Source organism: Pieris napi, chromosome 1, assembly GCF_905475465.1.
Source record: "Pieris napi chromosome 1, ilPieNapi1.2, whole genome shotgun sequence".
NCBI lineage: Eukaryota > Metazoa > Arthropoda > Insecta > Lepidoptera > Pieridae > Pieris > Pieris napi.
This window is the reverse complement of record NC_062234.1, coordinates 5,562,406-5,579,462: the sequence shown is the minus strand read 5'-3', so window position 1 is coordinate 5,579,462 and position 17,057 is coordinate 5,562,406. Positions and strand designations below refer to the sequence as shown.

The 17,057-nt window shown below is 33.3% G+C and overlaps 2 protein-coding genes across 5 annotated transcripts in view; both read left to right on the top strand.

The window, feature by feature from the left end:
- The first annotated feature begins 4,940 nt into the window (after positions 1-4,940).
- The window catches only part of LOC125063090 (DNA ligase 4), a 26,112-nt gene continuing 13,995 nt past the window's right edge, over positions 4,941-17,057 (top strand). Inside the window, exons 1-13 of one of the 4 annotated variants that reach the window (XM_047669333.1) lie at positions 4,941-5,008; positions 7,658-7,828; positions 8,477-8,786; positions 9,566-9,741; positions 9,898-10,071; positions 10,367-10,565; positions 10,896-11,109; positions 11,811-11,937; positions 12,384-12,498; positions 13,737-13,927; positions 14,735-14,872; positions 15,629-15,896; positions 16,387-16,658. In XM_047669333.1, the coding sequence (XP_047525289.1) occupies positions 7,673-7,828; positions 8,477-8,786; positions 9,566-9,741; positions 9,898-10,071; positions 10,367-10,565; positions 10,896-11,109; positions 11,811-11,937; positions 12,384-12,498; positions 13,737-13,927; positions 14,735-14,872; positions 15,629-15,896; positions 16,387-16,658 (2,340 nt within the window). In that variant the 5' untranslated portion in view covers positions 4,941-5,008; positions 7,658-7,672. Of the gene's footprint in view, positions 5,067-7,657; positions 7,829-8,476; positions 8,787-9,565; positions 9,742-9,897; positions 10,072-10,366; positions 10,566-10,895; positions 11,110-11,810; positions 11,938-12,383; positions 12,499-13,736; positions 13,928-14,734; positions 14,873-15,628; positions 15,897-16,375; positions 16,659-17,057 lie in introns of those variants that run through there. The other 3 variants (XM_047669332.1, XM_047669342.1, XM_047669334.1) reach the window with 3 other exon arrangements.
- Positions 5,066-7,689, top strand: LOC125063123 (general transcription factor 3C polypeptide 3). The gene has a single exon (XM_047669355.1). The coding sequence runs from the start codon at positions 5,174-5,176 to the stop codon at positions 7,574-7,576; it is 2,403 nt and encodes an 800-aa protein (XP_047525311.1). The 5' UTR covers positions 5,066-5,173; the 3' UTR covers positions 7,577-7,689.

Sequence of the window (17,057 nt, the reverse complement as noted above, 5' to 3'; positions counted from 1 at the left end):
CGGTTAGAAGATCTCCAAGATGTTTCTGATGCTGGCGGCGGAGGTGGTGAGAAAGACTCTTATATGGCATATCGCAAGCCCAATTATAAAAGGTTATATCCTGAAAATTCTATTAACACAGAATTTAAGGTTTTCATTCAGAGCAAAAATATACAAGACAAGCTGGGAAATAAAAGCCCAATATATTTGAATCAGATATTTTCCGAGATTAAAGGTGTGGTGGCAATAAGGCGTATTGGCGCAAATAAAATTGTTGTGATCTTCAGACAACATAATACAGCTAACAATTTGATAAATAATAACAGCTTTCTTGATAAACACGAAATGAGAGCATATATTCCAGCAGCTCAAATTGAGAAAACTGGTATTATCAGATTTGTGCCCACAAATATTACAAATAGAGAACTATTTGCTAAATTGACTTCTACAAATGAAATAATAGCAGTTAGGAGATTTGTGAAAAAAATTGGTAATGAATTAGTCAGAACACAAACTGTAAGTATCACATTTCTGGCAAATACTTTACCTGAAAGTGTCCAATACGACTTATTTTTTTATAGAATATTTGAATATGTTCCTCCTCTGCAACAATGTTTTAAATGTCTTAAATTCAATCATTTTGCAAAAATATGTAATGGCAAAGAGCGTTGCTCTATTTGTTCAGGTGAACATTCCTATAAAGACTGCAATAAGCCAAATGAGATTTGCTGTGCTAATTGCAACGGACCTCATTTAGCTATTTCTAAATTGTGTCCCATTAAAATGAAGAAAACATTAGAAAAGAAAAATAAAATAACTTATGCAAGCGTTGCCATTACAAAAGATAATGATGAGTTCCCTCCTCTTCCACCACGCTCCAACCCTATAGATAAAAAAGTTATTAGTGTAAATAAATCTGTAAATAGTATTAATGATATTAAATTACAAATAATTGAAAACAGTGATGTACTTATGGCCCTGGTACAAACACTGGTTCAAATAGGTAATAAGATTGATAATGAACCCGTCACTGCAACTTATATAAAAGATATACTTATTAAGAATCTGTCAACATAATGGATACACAACCATATATAACACACTCTCTACGTATTGCGCAATTTAATGTTCAAGGTGCTAATAATAAAAAACAACTTCTTACAAAATTCTTAAATGAAAAAAATATTGATATTTGCTTACTAAATGAGACATGGTTAAAAGAACACCATTCTTTTTATATTTCTGGTTATAATTTCTACAATAAAAATTCAAAAAATCCTCGTAATGGTGTAGGAATATTAATTAAACCATATTTGAAACATAATGTCATAAATACTACTTTTTATGAAGATATACAGACAATAGCCATAAGTATATACACAGAAAATACTAGTATATCTATTCTTTGTGTGTACTGTCCTCCGTCCAGTAGGAATATAAGAATGAATAGATTGCACAATATTATAAGAGGATTACCAAAACCTATTTTTGTTAGTGGTGATTTCAATGCACATCATATTGCTTTTGGATGCCTGTCTACGAAAAGTCGAGGCAATAACTTATATAATATAATTGATGAATGTGATTTATATATTTTGAATAATGGTAGTTTTACTACAGTAAATTATCCTACACGCAACCCCTCAGCAATAGATGTAAGCTTTGTTAGTCCACAGGTGGCTCCACTTTGTGAATGGTATGTACATGATGATGCTATGGGTAGTTATCATTATCCAACCATAACAAACATTACAATGTGCATTGAAAGATACACAATTAATAAACATGTTGACAGATTTTTATATGATAAAACAGATTGGACAAGGTATAGCGAATTGTCTGGTTTGGTCTTCCATGACATGATGGTTAGTGAAGAGAATCCAATGAAATCCTATGATGAGTTTTGTAGTCGACTTAATAAACTCAAACTAATGGTAGTTCCTAGATTCACTAGGACTAACTTTAGGAGTAGACCACCAGCCCCCTGGTGGAACAGTATATGTGAACAAGCCGTTATAAAATCATATGAAGCCCTGAAATTGTATAGAAACAATTCAACAGAATATAATTACATCAACTATAAAAGATTAGATGCTTTAAAAAAACGCACTATAAAGGAGCAAAAAAAAATCAGTTGGATTGGTTTTTGCAATAGTTTCAATAGAACTACACCCATCAGTCAAATATGGAATCTCATTAAAAACTTTAAGGGAATCAGAACTGGTAATAAATCATATAGGGATGAATTTGTACAGCCACTTTTAGATAAGTTATCAGATAATAACAATTTACTTGATTCAGATTCATTAGACAATTATTTTAATATTAACAATGAGAATCCTCAATCAACATTTTTACTGGATTCTTTTTCATGGTCTGAACTTTTAATGAGTATACAATCTAGAAGAAATACTAGTCCTGGTTTAGATGATTTTCCATATTTATTAATAAAACATTTATCTGAATCCGTAAAAAAGATATTTTTGAATATTCTTAATAATCTCTGGCATAAAAAACTCATACCAAGTTCATGGAAAACTCAATGTGTAATACCTATATTAAAACCAGATAAGTCACCTGAACAGATTAGTTCCTATCGTCCAATCTCGTTATCATCATGTATTGGAAAAATATTTGAAAACATGGTAAAATCTCGACTTGACTGGTATGCAGAATCCAATAATGTCATACCACATATTCAATATGGCTTCCGTAAAGGAAGAAGCTGTGCCGATAGCTTCATTTCTCTGATATCCGACCTGAAAAATGCAAAAAACAATAAATTACACACAGTTTGTGTATTTTTAGATGTGCAAGGTGCATTTGACAATGTGGATCCTGGCATACTGGTGAAGGTACTCAGTAATTCTGGTATACCAGGACAATTATCTAAATGGATTTATGATTTCCTTAATAACAGAATACTATATGTTAGGCATAACAATATCTTGTATGGACCTAGAACTGCATCAAAGGGTACTATACAAGGTGCAACATTATCGCCCTTGTTATATAACTTGTATACTTGTGAGATATGTAAATATGTGAATACTAAAAATGTAAATATACTTCAATTTGCAGATGATTTAGTGTTGTATAGTTCTGATGTAAATTTAACAGTAGCCATTGAAAATGTTAACACTGGATTAAAGCAGTTAAGTAATTATTATCAACACAGATTAAATTTGAAAATAAATGCTGCCAAAAGTAATGCCATGATATTTGGAAAGGACACACCAATAGTGGATGTTGTATATAATGGTGATATCATTCAAAGAGTCACCTCACACAAATTTTTGGGTATTATCATTGACCAGAAGCTGTCATTTGAAGAACATATTAAATATGTATCTAGAAATGCATTAAGAGGTGTTAACATTTTAAGATGTCTAGCAGGTGTTTCATGGGGTGCAGATCCCAAAATACTTTCTATATTATATAAATCTATTGTAAGAAGTCATTTTGATTACAGTTCTCTGGCTTATTTAAATAGCACTCATACACATAAATTGGATATATTGCAGAACAGGGCTTTGAGGATCATATCAGGAGCAATGTGTTCGACTCCCATAAGGGCCATGGAAGTCGAAACTAATATTATGCCATTGATATTGAGACGTCTTATGCTTACAGAAAGATATTGTCTGAAACTATTATCATCAAATAATTTACAAATTATAAACAGGATAATACCTCACCCAATCAATATAGATGGTCCTCTCACTTCACCAAATGATCTTCTGACAGGTACATCTCCAACTTTGTGCCAGATCTTTACAGAAATACAATCTCATTATTCAAACATCAAAAAGCATTCTCACTGGTCGTGTTACACTCATTCATACAGTTGTATCACACATCCTATTACGATTCTATCAAATTCAATTGAAAATAATTCAGACTTACTGGCTTTCAAAGAAGAAAATAACAAGTACTATACTATATATACTGACGGCAGTAAAGGCAATGATTTTGTGAGAAGTGCGGTATATGATTCCCAAAAAGATGTTGCTCAAAGCTTTGTTCTAGATAAAAACTGCTCCATATTTACAGCAGAGGCATATGCAGTTTTTGCAGCTTTAAAATCGATTACTTCTATAAACAATTGTAAATATTTTCTAATTTTGACAGACTCTTTGAGTCTTTTAAATAGTCTTAAGCATGCTACTCTTAATAATTTTAAAACCAATTATATTCTCTATTTAATTAAAGATACTGTCTTGCGGTTGTATAAGAAAGATGTAACTATTGCCTTTATGTGGGTACCCTCACATAAAGGTATTACTGGTAATGAAATAGCAGACAAAGCTGCATATGAAGGGATTAACACTCTTAATGTCAGAAATGTGGTACATGTTCCTATGACCGATTATTATTATAATATAAATAATTCAATAAAAGATATATGGGCAAATTTATGGAAAGAAGATCAAAAACTTAAAGGAAAATGGTATGGAAGTATACAAGAAAATTTACTGAGAAGACCCTGGTATGAAGATTATGAGTTGGATACAGTTAGTCGTGAGTTCGTTACCACAATCAACAGATTGCGTTTTGGTCACAACACTACACCCGCACACCTCGCTAAACTTAATATTATAGATAACAATGTTTGCTCTTTCTGCACTAACGAGATCGCAGATATGAATCATATTTTTTTTAATGCCAAAACCAAATTTTCATTTTTAATAGACTACTATTAGCAAGTGAAATAATGGAAGTTAGTGATCCCTCCCGCCGCCAGTTGTGTGATTTGCTCAAAAACAAAAAGTGTTATAGTGCATTATATAAATACGTTAAAAATACCGTAGGGAAGATTTAAGAAAACAAGTGGAATGTTGGAATAAGAATAACATGTGAAATTAAATGAAGGAAAATAAGTGAAATTTAGTGACCGAAAATAAGACTTGGCTTAAAGGTCTCGTTACCAGGCCATAAAATTATAAAAAAAAAAAAAGAAAATTAACATTATCATAATTCCTAAGGAATTTCATGCCCGCGCATAACAGAGAAGATTCATTATCAATTGGTAACAAGTTAAAATATTATATATATATTGTACAAAGGAACATCTTATTTTAGTAGTAGTAAGTGTGAGGTATTTTTTTTTCTCAGTAGGTATTTATTATACGAGGTATTTTGGTAAGGACTTAGAATTTAAAAAAAATTCAAAGGGTTGTATTACTAATTAAACATGGAAGACGAAATTGATGCACAGGATGGTGATATTAGTAATAAAATGCAGCTAGAAACAGAATTGACTAGCAAGTTCTTAAGTGGGCAAATGTCATTTGCTGAGTATTCAAGTGAATGGTATAGTGGTGAAGATGAAGATGAACATGAAAATGAGGAAATTGTAACTAAAAATCAAGAGCCTCTACAATCTGCACCTACTGAGAGAAGACGTCGTAGGCTCACCCGTTTGACGCCAGCTTTAGTTGGACTAATGGGTGAAGCTAATTTACGGTTTGTTAGAGGTGATGTTGAGATGGCAGAAAAGATGTGTCATGAAATAATTAAGCAATTACCTACTGCCTCTGAACCTTATCAAACACTCGCCCAAATTTATGAACATGATGTTGAGAAGTCTTTGCAATTTTCACTATTAGCTGCACATTTATCTCCAACTGATTCCAATGAATGGTTAAGATTAGCTGCTGTATCTAACCAAAAGAATGATCTAAAACAAGAAATGATATGTTATACACAAGCTATTAAAGCTGATCCACATAATTTTGACATCCATATGAAAAGACTAGACTTGTTAGGTAAATTAGAAGAAATGAAGTATCCTCTGAATACATGGATAATTGCACGAGTTAAATGCTATCACAAAATAGTTACATGTCTTCCACCAAATCAAGGTAAAATTATATTGAAATATGCCAGACTTGCTACTACACTTTATCATAATGGAAATGAAAAGGAAAAAGCCTATGCTGTTATGTTAGCTGCTTATAATAAATGCCCTACATTATTTACACTTGAGGATCTTAATATTTTTCTTGAACTTTTAATTTCCCAGAAAGAGTTTCAAAAATGCTTGGATGTATTTGTAGCAAGTGTTGGAGTAGATATAGAGGCTGAAATACAGACAATTAGGAATTCTTCAAATGAAATTGAAGAGCAAACAAACTACATAAAATGTGCCATCCCCAATGATTTAGCAATTGACCTTAAATGTAAGTTATTAGTGTCTTTTATTCATTTAGGTGCTATAGATCTCGTACAGACATTACTTAATGATTTTTTAACAAATGATGTTGAAAAAGCTGGTGATTTGTATATGGATATTGAAGAAGCATTTTCTGCAGTAGGGTATCATGAAATGGCAATGAAAGTATTGGAACCATTAGTTAATACACCAAACTTTGATCTTGGTGCGGTTTGGTTAAAATATGCTGATTGCCTGTTAAATTTAGGCAGACAAGAGGAGGCAGTTAGTGCTTTTTACAAGGTATTAAAACATGCTCCCCAGCATCCAGAAGCAAGGAGGAAGTTATTCCATATTTTAGAGAAAAAGGAACAAATTGAAGATGCAATTAATGTTCTTCAACAAGATTATAAATATGTTGTAAGCCCCACCCTTTTATATGAACAGTGTAAAGTGTTAAAAAAGTATAATATGATAGCAAAATACTTGGAAGTTGCCGAGTCCTTGTTATGCAGATCTGTTACTAAATACAGACATGAAGAGGAATTAAAGATAGCTTGTAAGCAGAAAGCTGGAGTAGAACAAATTCATGAATTCCGGACTATAAGGGGGGAAAATCCTTTTCATGAAAATGACTTACACTTTGAAGATGAAAACTTCAAAATGTCACCTGTTGAAGAATGGGATCTATTTAAAGAATTACTATCAATATCATTCAATTTAAAGCAATATACTACAATGCAAAGATTATGCTATAGTGCTTTAATTATAAAAAGTTTACAATCTCATAAAAGAGAAATAGAATTCTATGTTTTGCAAGCCTGTCTTTTAAACAAAGATTACGTACATGCATTTAGGTTTATAAGAGACATTGCTCAAAGGAATACAACAAATAGAACATGGAACCTATTAAGTCTGGTTCTTCACGCACTTGAAGATATGACTCATACTAAATATGTAACTAGGCTATTTCAGAAAGAAGAGCGTTGGGTAAAAAATCTATTTTTGGGTAACAACTATTTATTATCTGGAAGATATCTGGTAGCCCTTAAATATTTTTTAGAGTACCATGAACAGTTTAGAGAACCTATCTCTTCATTTTTAATTTCTATAACAATTCTGTCTATGGCAGCTCAAAAAACTTTCGATAAACACCATAACTTAATCCTACAAAGTGTTTCTTATATGCTGACTTATAAGCAGTTAAGAAAATGTGATCAAGAAGTGTATTACAACCTGGGAAGACTTTACCAAATGCTTAATATTAATAACTTAGCCATTGAATATTATCAAAAAGCACTGGCCTGTAAGCCTATAGCTGTGTGCAGCCGACATGGAAATATAGATTTGAAAATGGAAACTGCATATAATCTGTATATATTGTATAAGGATCATTCACCAGACATGGCTAGAAAAACTATGCTCCAGCATCTTGTCATTTAAATAAGTGTAAAATGTAATTTGTTATAATATGAAGGTTGCCCTAAGCCAAACCACTCATTAATTCTACAATGTTTATTTTAGGATTAAATATTAAACATGTTAATACCAGCAAACAATGTTTTATTTGGTGATTTTTGTACAATCTTAGATCGTATAAATAAAAAGAAGAAACACAGGCATGAGCAAGATAAAATTTTGATAAATTTTGTAAACGAATTTAGGATAAATTCAGGGAAACTTATAACCAAAAAGGTAAGGATAAGTTGACTTTCAAAATAAGCAAATTTACACTATACAGCAACATTCTAGGGAATTGTATAAAGGCTCTATTATTCTTACCTTTAACATCACTGCATGAGTAAAGAGTAGACATATTTCCTAAGTAAAGTTGTTACTAACTGCTTTTAACAATTTCTACGGATTTTTGTGTTTGAAATATATTATGCTGTCAAAGTCTTTCCAAGTGTTAAGGCCGATTTACATTATATTAGTGTTTAGGAGAGTGCTTTAGTACAACTTGAAAGGCAAGTTCTTTAGCGTAGCGTTTACTAAAGCAAGTAGCGTTTACATGTTTCAACTAAAGTACTATCCTAAACACTAAGATAATGTAAATCGGCCTTAAGTCTCGGCTCATAACTTCGCCAAATTCTTCGTGGTACGTATGCGGTATGCCCGCTTAACAGCGGGCAACTTATCCAAGTCGTATAAAAAATCATATAAAACAAGTGATTTTAAGTTAATATGCATGAAGGATGAAGCACGCAAATAGTTTAGCAGATTTAACATAAATAGTTAAAATTTTACTAAAGTGAAAATGGAATTAATATAATGCTTAGGACTGGAGGTAGGGTGTAAGTACATATGTCATGCATCATGTTTATATTATTTATTTACTTCCAGAATGCAACATTCTTTCCCATATTAAGACTGTTGTTGCCAGATAAAGATCGTGAGAGGAATCCGTACAATTTAAAGGAAACGAAGCTCGGGGCACTTTTAGTAAAAGTTTTATCCCTCAATAAACAGTCACATGATGCCCAAGAACTGCTTAATTTCCGTTCAGTCCAAAACAGTTTCCATGATAGTGATTTTGCTGGAATTGCCTTTTTTGTCTTAAAGAACAGAATACCTCAAAAAATCGGACTACTCACAATAGGTGACGTTAACGCACTACTTGATAAAATAGCAACAATTGCCGAGAATAAGGGACGTGAGTAGTTTTGTGGATTATTTATTATATATTATACACAGGTACACACTTGTTGCTACCAATTTTCATTGCCCATGCGGCCAAATAAGGGAATTGTCGGGACTCGCGTTTTTAACGCCTTTTTCTCTGATAACTCCAGCGCGGCGTCCGTAAGACTGGATATCCTCAGCATACTCGCCATGTTGAACTGAAAGGCCCTCCTGGCGGGCAATACAAAGAAAACTTTTAAAAGAACATTATTTACTTGGTTTATATGTGGTAAAATGAAAAGGACTGCAAACCTGTAGTCTGAAAATATATTTTTTTGTGTATATATAATATACTGTGATTTAAAAATGTATTAAGAAAATAATAATGGATAGAAAAGGTTTTCTGGTAATTTTATAAAAATCACTTAACTAATAATAGTTTCATAATAATTTTAGTTAAAATTTGGCCATACATAAGCTGAAAAAGTAAAAATCACATTCAGGTTAAACCTCCGTTTTCTTTGAAGTGGGTTACACTTTCCCTTAACAGTAGCAAATAGAAATAGAAGCCAACTCGACCAATCTCTGTAAATAGTTTTATCTGTTTATAGAAATGTACAATAGAGCCACGGAGGTGTTTATTAGTTTTCAAAAATTTTCACACTCAAGATCATCGACATTAGTTAAGTACCTAAAAGAATTCTCACGTATACCGTAACGTAACGTTACAAATACACAGTTCTACTACCTTTAAATACAATATAAAATAAATTTTGCGTTCTATATACCTACCTTATAAATATGTTTTAGATATTTTAGACGAGGCTTTCAGCTATGCAATAAAAAAATTAACAGCAGAACAATTAAAATGGTTCCTAAGGATAATTCTGAAGGACTTAAAACTAGCTATGAGTGGACATCGAATTTTGGCGGCATTTCATCCGGACGCACCGGAATTGTATGAAAGTTGCAGTAATTTGAACAAAGTAGGTATCTTAGCGACATTATGGAGAATGAGAAATGCATTCATGCATGTAGCGTGCAAAATATAATATTGAAATAAAGTTATTTTATGTATCTAATACTTTTTATATTACTTATTTTAAGGTGATCGCAAAATATATCTATTTTATACTATGCAGGTATGTGAAGACCTTGGAGATGGAGACACTAGGCCCATAGAGCTAGGCGTGCAAGTTTTTTTCGCAGTCTGTCCCATGCTCTCCGAGAGATTGAATGTCACTCGTATTGCTCAATTGTTGGCTTCAGACAAGATATATCAAGTTGAAGATAAGTTTGATGGCGAAAGGTTTCAGGTGTGTATTGCGTTTTTCAAAAACTTCCTTGTCAGCGAAAAAAAAATATTGTTACTTTTTTCGTAAATTATTTCTGCAAATTTTTGGATTATATTGATGATTAGCTTTCTCTTCTGCATTATTTTATTTACGGTTCGGAATTACTTCAGTGGACAGCTGGTTCCACATAGTGTTGGTGCGCGGCAAAAACGCGCAGATGTAGAACGTCGGACTTCGAGAATTGATATGGTTTATTAATAATGATCAAATCATACGGCATCAAGTATCGTGTAACCAGAAACGAAAATAATTTCAGATGCATATGGAAAATGGAATATTTGAATATTTTTCTAGAAAAGGGTTCACGTATTCTAATAACTACGGTAAAACATTTGATTCAAACGGCTTATTGACTCCGCTTTTAAAAGAATGCTTTATATCAAGTGCTTCAAGTTTCATTATTGATGGAGAAATGATGGGTTGGCATAAGGAGTATCAATGTTTTGGTTCTAAAGGTAAAAAAAAATATATTTATACTTTTCATAATTTACGAAGAGAAAATGTCAAAGAAAATTTGTTGAAATTTTGGGTTGAAGTTGAATTTCATCCAAATCTGTTAACCGTACTATACCGCACTGTTCGTATGTAAATGTGTAAATACGAACACATGAATAAGTAAAAAACTTCAAATTATGTAATAGTTCCCTACGACCAGGACCAGATAATTTTAGCATATTGGGCTTATTATTTAGACCTTATACCTAATCCACGATATTTTTTTGCGTTTACTACATAATATTAAAGAAAAAAAAGCAATTATATGCTTCTTTCGCTCCTTTTTATAGGCATGGCGTTTGATGTAAAGAAAATAACTGACAACTCGAGGTTCCGTCCATGCTATTGCGTGTTTGACATTCTTTATTACAATGGCATGACATTGATTGGTCCAGTTGACAAGGGCGGTAAAACTTTGAAAAAAAGACTAGAGATTCTTGATTCTCTGTTTATGGATATACCGGGTGTTATAATGCATAGTAAAAGAGAGATTGTCAAAGATAGGTAAGAAAAAAAAATGCAGATGAAATGCGAGACACATTTGATAATGTAATAGTTATTTGAAATTAATTATCGACAAAAAATTCCGCTGCAGCAGCACATAAGATCAGTGTGCAATAAATAAAAACATATATTATGTAATAATATAGGCACTACACAAAAGCCGCATAAATAATTAAATAGTGGGCGTCAATGCGATGCCTGCTTGTATGATCTTCCAAAGTTTGTTCCCGAGGTTTTTTAATAATTTGCACATTATCTCGTATAAAATAATAATATTCCTGTCCAGGCCGACTCGGCCACGGCCTATTTATATTGACACTAGCCATTAACGCAGGAGATATATTTAAAGTGCAAAAGACAAATACGCTCTCAAACACAAAACTATCACATGAGGGCATTTCTCATTTGAACTCACTCATTCAAGAGTACCTACCATTGAAATTGTTCTTGGAATAAAAAAAATAATGTTAGGTCCCATCCCGGAATCAAACCATGATTTGCAGTAAAAGAGGTTTATCACAGCTAGCATCAAAAGAGGAGAGAGTTATGGAAACGCAATAATTTATACGTTTGGTGGAAATTTTTGCCATACAATGTAACAAATTGATTTTATTATTACGGGCCAACATTTTCAAAGTTTCAGTTGATTTGGTAGTATTCGAACGAATATTCGAAGTATTCTTTTTTTCTCTTATTTTCAGCGTGGATGTGCTCAACGCTTTGAACAAAGCGATAGAAAACCAAGACGAGGGAATCGTTGTAAAGGACGTCAATTCATATTATATAGCCAATCGTAGGAATGTAGGCTGGTATAAAATTAAACCCGAGGTAATTTCTACTAATGGTTACAATTTAAAAAATATTCGATTATCATTATTATCAAACCATAAGCTATATCAGTTGAATAATAAAACATAAACAATGGGGTGCGGCTGTGGGCCGTATGTTTTACGTAAATACGTTAATTTAACAGTTATAATTAATAGATTTTAACGACAGCTGCTAATTAAAATTTAAACAAACATCGTAGGTTCACCAAGTCAAAAGCTATACTAAATACTAATTACTCGATATGCATCAAATTGGCGGCGCTTCGTCCTCCTCAATCGTAATGAATTCTTAGATCCTTCAGCTATACAGTATTGGTGGTAATTTTGGCTGTATAGGATATATTCGAAACTACAACGCCAAACTTTTTCCCCCGATTTAGTTATCAAGTTTTTTTTTATTACTCCCTTGTGGTAGGAAATTTAAATTTATTTGCTTCTTCTCAGTACACGGAAGGAACAATGACAGATTTAGACCTCGTTGTCATTGGAGCGGATGAAGCAGAGAACAAGAGGCAAGGTCGCGCCAAGAGCTTTCACGTCGCTTGTTTAGATCGCTCCGGTAAGTCCTGTATATAGCGTTTTTGAGATATTTTGGGTGCACTTCCACATTTCAGAAGCTGCCATTCCTTCTTCTTTCTGTATTTTGGAACCGTTATGATTTAGGGGCTTTCGAGACTGGCAACGGACTTGCAAGCCTCCTGGTGTTGCAGATCCACGGGTGGTGATTAGCACTTGGATTGATCAGACTGCTCGTTTATAATAAAGTATTAATTTATCCTTTATTCAGACACAACTACCGTACATGGCAAAATTAATTAGATTTGATATCGAAAACGATGTCCTTTGATGCTTTTTTTGATCTCGTCTAAAAATATAGTAAAGTAGATTGAAATAACTAAACATTCTTGTCAACCAAGTAAAGCAACGTGATAGTAATAGATAAGCGATGGACGCTGTGCTATATTATAGAGTTTGGGTTATGTACTAAAATTTATCAATAATGTATTGTATCTTAAAGGCCTTTCTATGTGGTATATAGAATATTATTCCTAACAACTAGTATTGTAAAGATAATTAGCCTTAAGGTAACATATGAAACAATTTTACGAAAAACGTAATGTAAGTATTTGTGTAATAAAAAGAGGCTTTAGCGGGCCACTTTCATCCCTGATGTAGTTGGTTCGATAGTTTTCTGTCTATGTGCGCATTTAACACTCGCATGTATGATGAAGAAAGCGTGGGGCACAAATAGCTAATTATAAAATATAACGAACCAGATGGATCTGATGCCAAGAAAAAGGGTTGTGCCACGGTTTTTATTACTTAGATTTAAAAAAAAAAGAATAAAACCCGAACGCTTAGAGCTTTTAACCTTCAAATTAGGTACACTTGAAAGTGACCACGAGGAAGAACGTAGTTTTTGACAAGCGCTTGAATAATTTCTTAATAATCTTTGAATTACTATTAGTAAAAAAATAAATCAGTGGCACTTCAACCTCTTTAGGTCCTGGCCTCAGATTTCTGAATCTGTTTCATGATCATTTTTAAATCTAATAGGCAAGTTGGTGATCAGCCTCCAGTGCCTGACACACGTCGACTTATTGGGTCTAAGACATGTCGGTTTCCTCACGATGTTTTCCTTTACCGTTCGAGCAAATGTTCAATGCGCACATAGAAAGAAAGCCCATTGGTGCACAGCCGGGGATCGAACCTACGACCTCATGTATAAGAGTCGCACGCTGAAGGCACTAGGCCAACACTGCTCGAATTATTAGTATAACAGCTTATATCGTTTAGGTGAGGAGCAGCGGTGGGTATCAGTAGGCCGTGTAGCCTCGGGACTGACGTTTGAAGAGCGAGAGCGACTTTGTGTGCTTTTAGAACAACATTGGAAACCAACCAAAAGAGTACCTCCACCCTCCTCATTGTACTTTAATAAAGATAAACCGGATTTGTGGATCATGCCCGAAGTTTCCATTGTGTTAGAGGTGACAGACAATTTCATAACATTAAATTCGACAAAAAATTTAAATGTTTTAGGTAAACGCATTATAATTAAAAATTAACATTTAAACGAGATGAATATTTAGACTAGGTAGTTTACCTGAGCTGAAATGATTAAACTGCATTCCATTTTATTGAGAACGCATTTATTTTTACATTTCACATTTTCTAACTTGGTGTTTTTTGTAATTCAGAGTACATAAAATTCAATATGTACTTAGTTTTATGCGGACGTTTTTTTTTTAGGTTAAAATTTGACGTCCACTATCATAATCTTTTGATATATATATAAAATTCTCGAGTCACAATGTTTGTTCCTATACTCCTCTGAAACGGCTCGACCGATTCTTATGAATTTTTTTATGCAAATTCAGTTCGTGTGAGAATCGGCTACTATCTTTCACTTTTACTTGAGTAATGAGGGGGGAACCCATAAAAAAATGTTTTTATTTTTTTATGATACAGCATACAAAAATACACACAACCCCTAAATTTCATCCCTCTACCATCAATTCCTATTTTTTATTATAGTAGATAGTTATTTTTATTGAACTAAAAAAATGTTTCTTGAAATAATATAAGTAGGAAAACAACGTTTGCCGGGTCAGCTAGACCTCTCTAAGAAAAATATTAAATCTTCAAAATTTTTTAGTTTAGTAGTTTTTAAAAGGATCATTTATATTTTATCCGCAGTTCGTTACCATATCTCTACAGATATGTTAACGAACATAATATCTACATATGTTTTGAGTTTTTAAGATGTAAATCGTTTATATATTTTCTTTGCTAAGGTAAGGGCCACCGAACTAGTTCGCAGCAGTAGTTCAGGCACGGAGTATACGTTGCGTTTTCCCCGGGTCATGAAAATCCGCGGTGACAAACCAGTGCTGGACGTTCTTACATTAGAGGAGTTCCAGAAACTTGTAGCGGTAAAGCATTTGGAAATCGTATTTTCTTATATCTCATATTAATCAGCAGGGCGTATCTGATAATTGGGAAATTTGAGCATGACCTATTTAGGCTTCCCAGCCAGTCTGCTTAATTTCTTCATTGTATGTATACACAATTTTTTTGGAAATAAATATATAATCTATCAGGAAACAGTCGAACTTCGGCAACAGTCCAAGTTAATTCAAAATCAGTTCACTACTTTTTGAGATATGGTATCTACTATAATATGGAATTACTATAATATATACTAAAGGTTTTTAGTCATTAAATTTTTTTTTAATTTCTTTTATCTTATCGGTTACGTCCTACTCTTCTAAATATTTTTGAACTGAAAAAAAGTTGATATTATTATTTTTTTGTACAGTATAGTTGTGTTAAATTGTGTTAAATTTATTTAATAGTAGTTTAGTATCATTCAGGTTAGGGAACCTTCAAGTTAATACGTAATCGTAACGCAATTTTTGGAGATTATTAACCCCCCTCCCCCTCATGTAACTTGCCGTAACGTTTTTTAGTACCCAAGTACTGTACCCAAGTATAGTACAACGTTTCGTGACCACCTAGTGACTCTTTAGTTACTATTATGTGGTGTAAGTCGAAAAAAATATTAACAATAACGCGTAGGTAATTTAATCCCCGCCCCGCATCGTAACGTTTTACAAAAGGACCCCCTCCCAAAATACGTTACGTAATACTGGAACGCTCCCTTAGGTGAATTGTTAATTTTACTTTAGGAGAGAAATGCAGTTGTAAAATTAAGTACGAAGAGAATAAGCGAAAATCAGATTGACGAAGTCGTAATTAAAGCACGTAAAACGCGAACACAAAAAATTATACAAGTCGCTGAAAAGTTTCGCAGTAAACCAATTGGTAGCGTAAATGTCGTTTCAAAAGCGTTAGATGGCAGGGAAATATGCATTCTCTCTGATGACGAGGATTTTAAGAAGATCGACCTGATTAAAATTGTGGAGTCACACGGCGGAAAGCATGTTGAAAATCCGGGTGAGTGCTATTAATTCTCTTCTTTTTTTATAGTTTATATTTTTTGTAAAACTGTGTAAAGTAGCCATTTCCTTTCTGTCTTTCATTACGTATATGTGTATCTCAACATCATATATTTTTTTATTTATTTACACTTCGTTGCAAAAAAAAAGAAACACAATACATATTATAAGGAATGCAACGGGCGGCCTTATCGCTAATAAGCGATCTCTTCCAGGCAACCCTAGTTAAAGAGAAAAACTAAAAAAAAAAATACGCATTTGACGCTCGTATGGCGAAGGAAAACATCCTGAATAAATCGGCATGCTTTAGAGCTAAAAGTCGACTGCGTGTGCCAGGCACAGTAGGCTGATCACCTACTTGCCTGTTAGAAAAAGGAAATGATCGCGAAACAGATACACAAATAAGAGACCCAGGCCTTAAACGGTTGTAGTGCTACTGGTTTTTATTGATTTACTTTGCTAATGATAATTAATCAGTTATTCATCAGGTCCGAAAACTTGGTGTTGCGTCGTAGGAACATTAACATTCCGGGTTCGGAAGTTGATAGAAACTGAAAAATTCGATATTATCAGTACATCATGGTTGCGATCTCTTCCTGAATCCGAAGAACCGTGTTCCCTCTCACCATTAGACATGTTGTCAAGCAGACATTTAACTAGAATGAAGCTTAGTCTTGATTATGATGAATTTGGAGACAGCTATAGAGACGAAATAGATGAAGAAACGTTGAAGAAATGTTTGAAGAAAATGGACAATGCGGTAAGCTTAGCTCTATACAGAGTTAATATTGTTAATCTAGTGAAAGCAGAGACCAGAACTGTGGTCTCATTCTTAAGGTTGTAGGTTCGATCACCAGCTGCCCAATGGACTTTCTATATGCGCATTTAACACTCGCCCGTACGACGAAGAAAATATCGTGAGGAAACCGGCATGCCTTAGGTCCAATAAGTCAACATGTGTCAGACACAAAAGACTGATCACCTACTTGAGTACATTATTATAGAATTCATTCACCTATTACAAAAGAAACAAATCACGAAACAGATATAAAAGATTTCGGGGATTTAATCATCACAATTGCGTCGGTAAAATTTCAAGTATAGTATGAAAAAGATCGTATCCGCCGACGACTTCTATTCAAAGAGGCATATAATATAA

What these genes read in the sequence shown, in the direction of transcription:
- LOC125063123 (XM_047669355.1), top strand. Translation starts at nt 5,174, where the DNA reads ATGGAAGACGAAATTGATGCACAGGATGGTGATATTAGTAATAAAATG.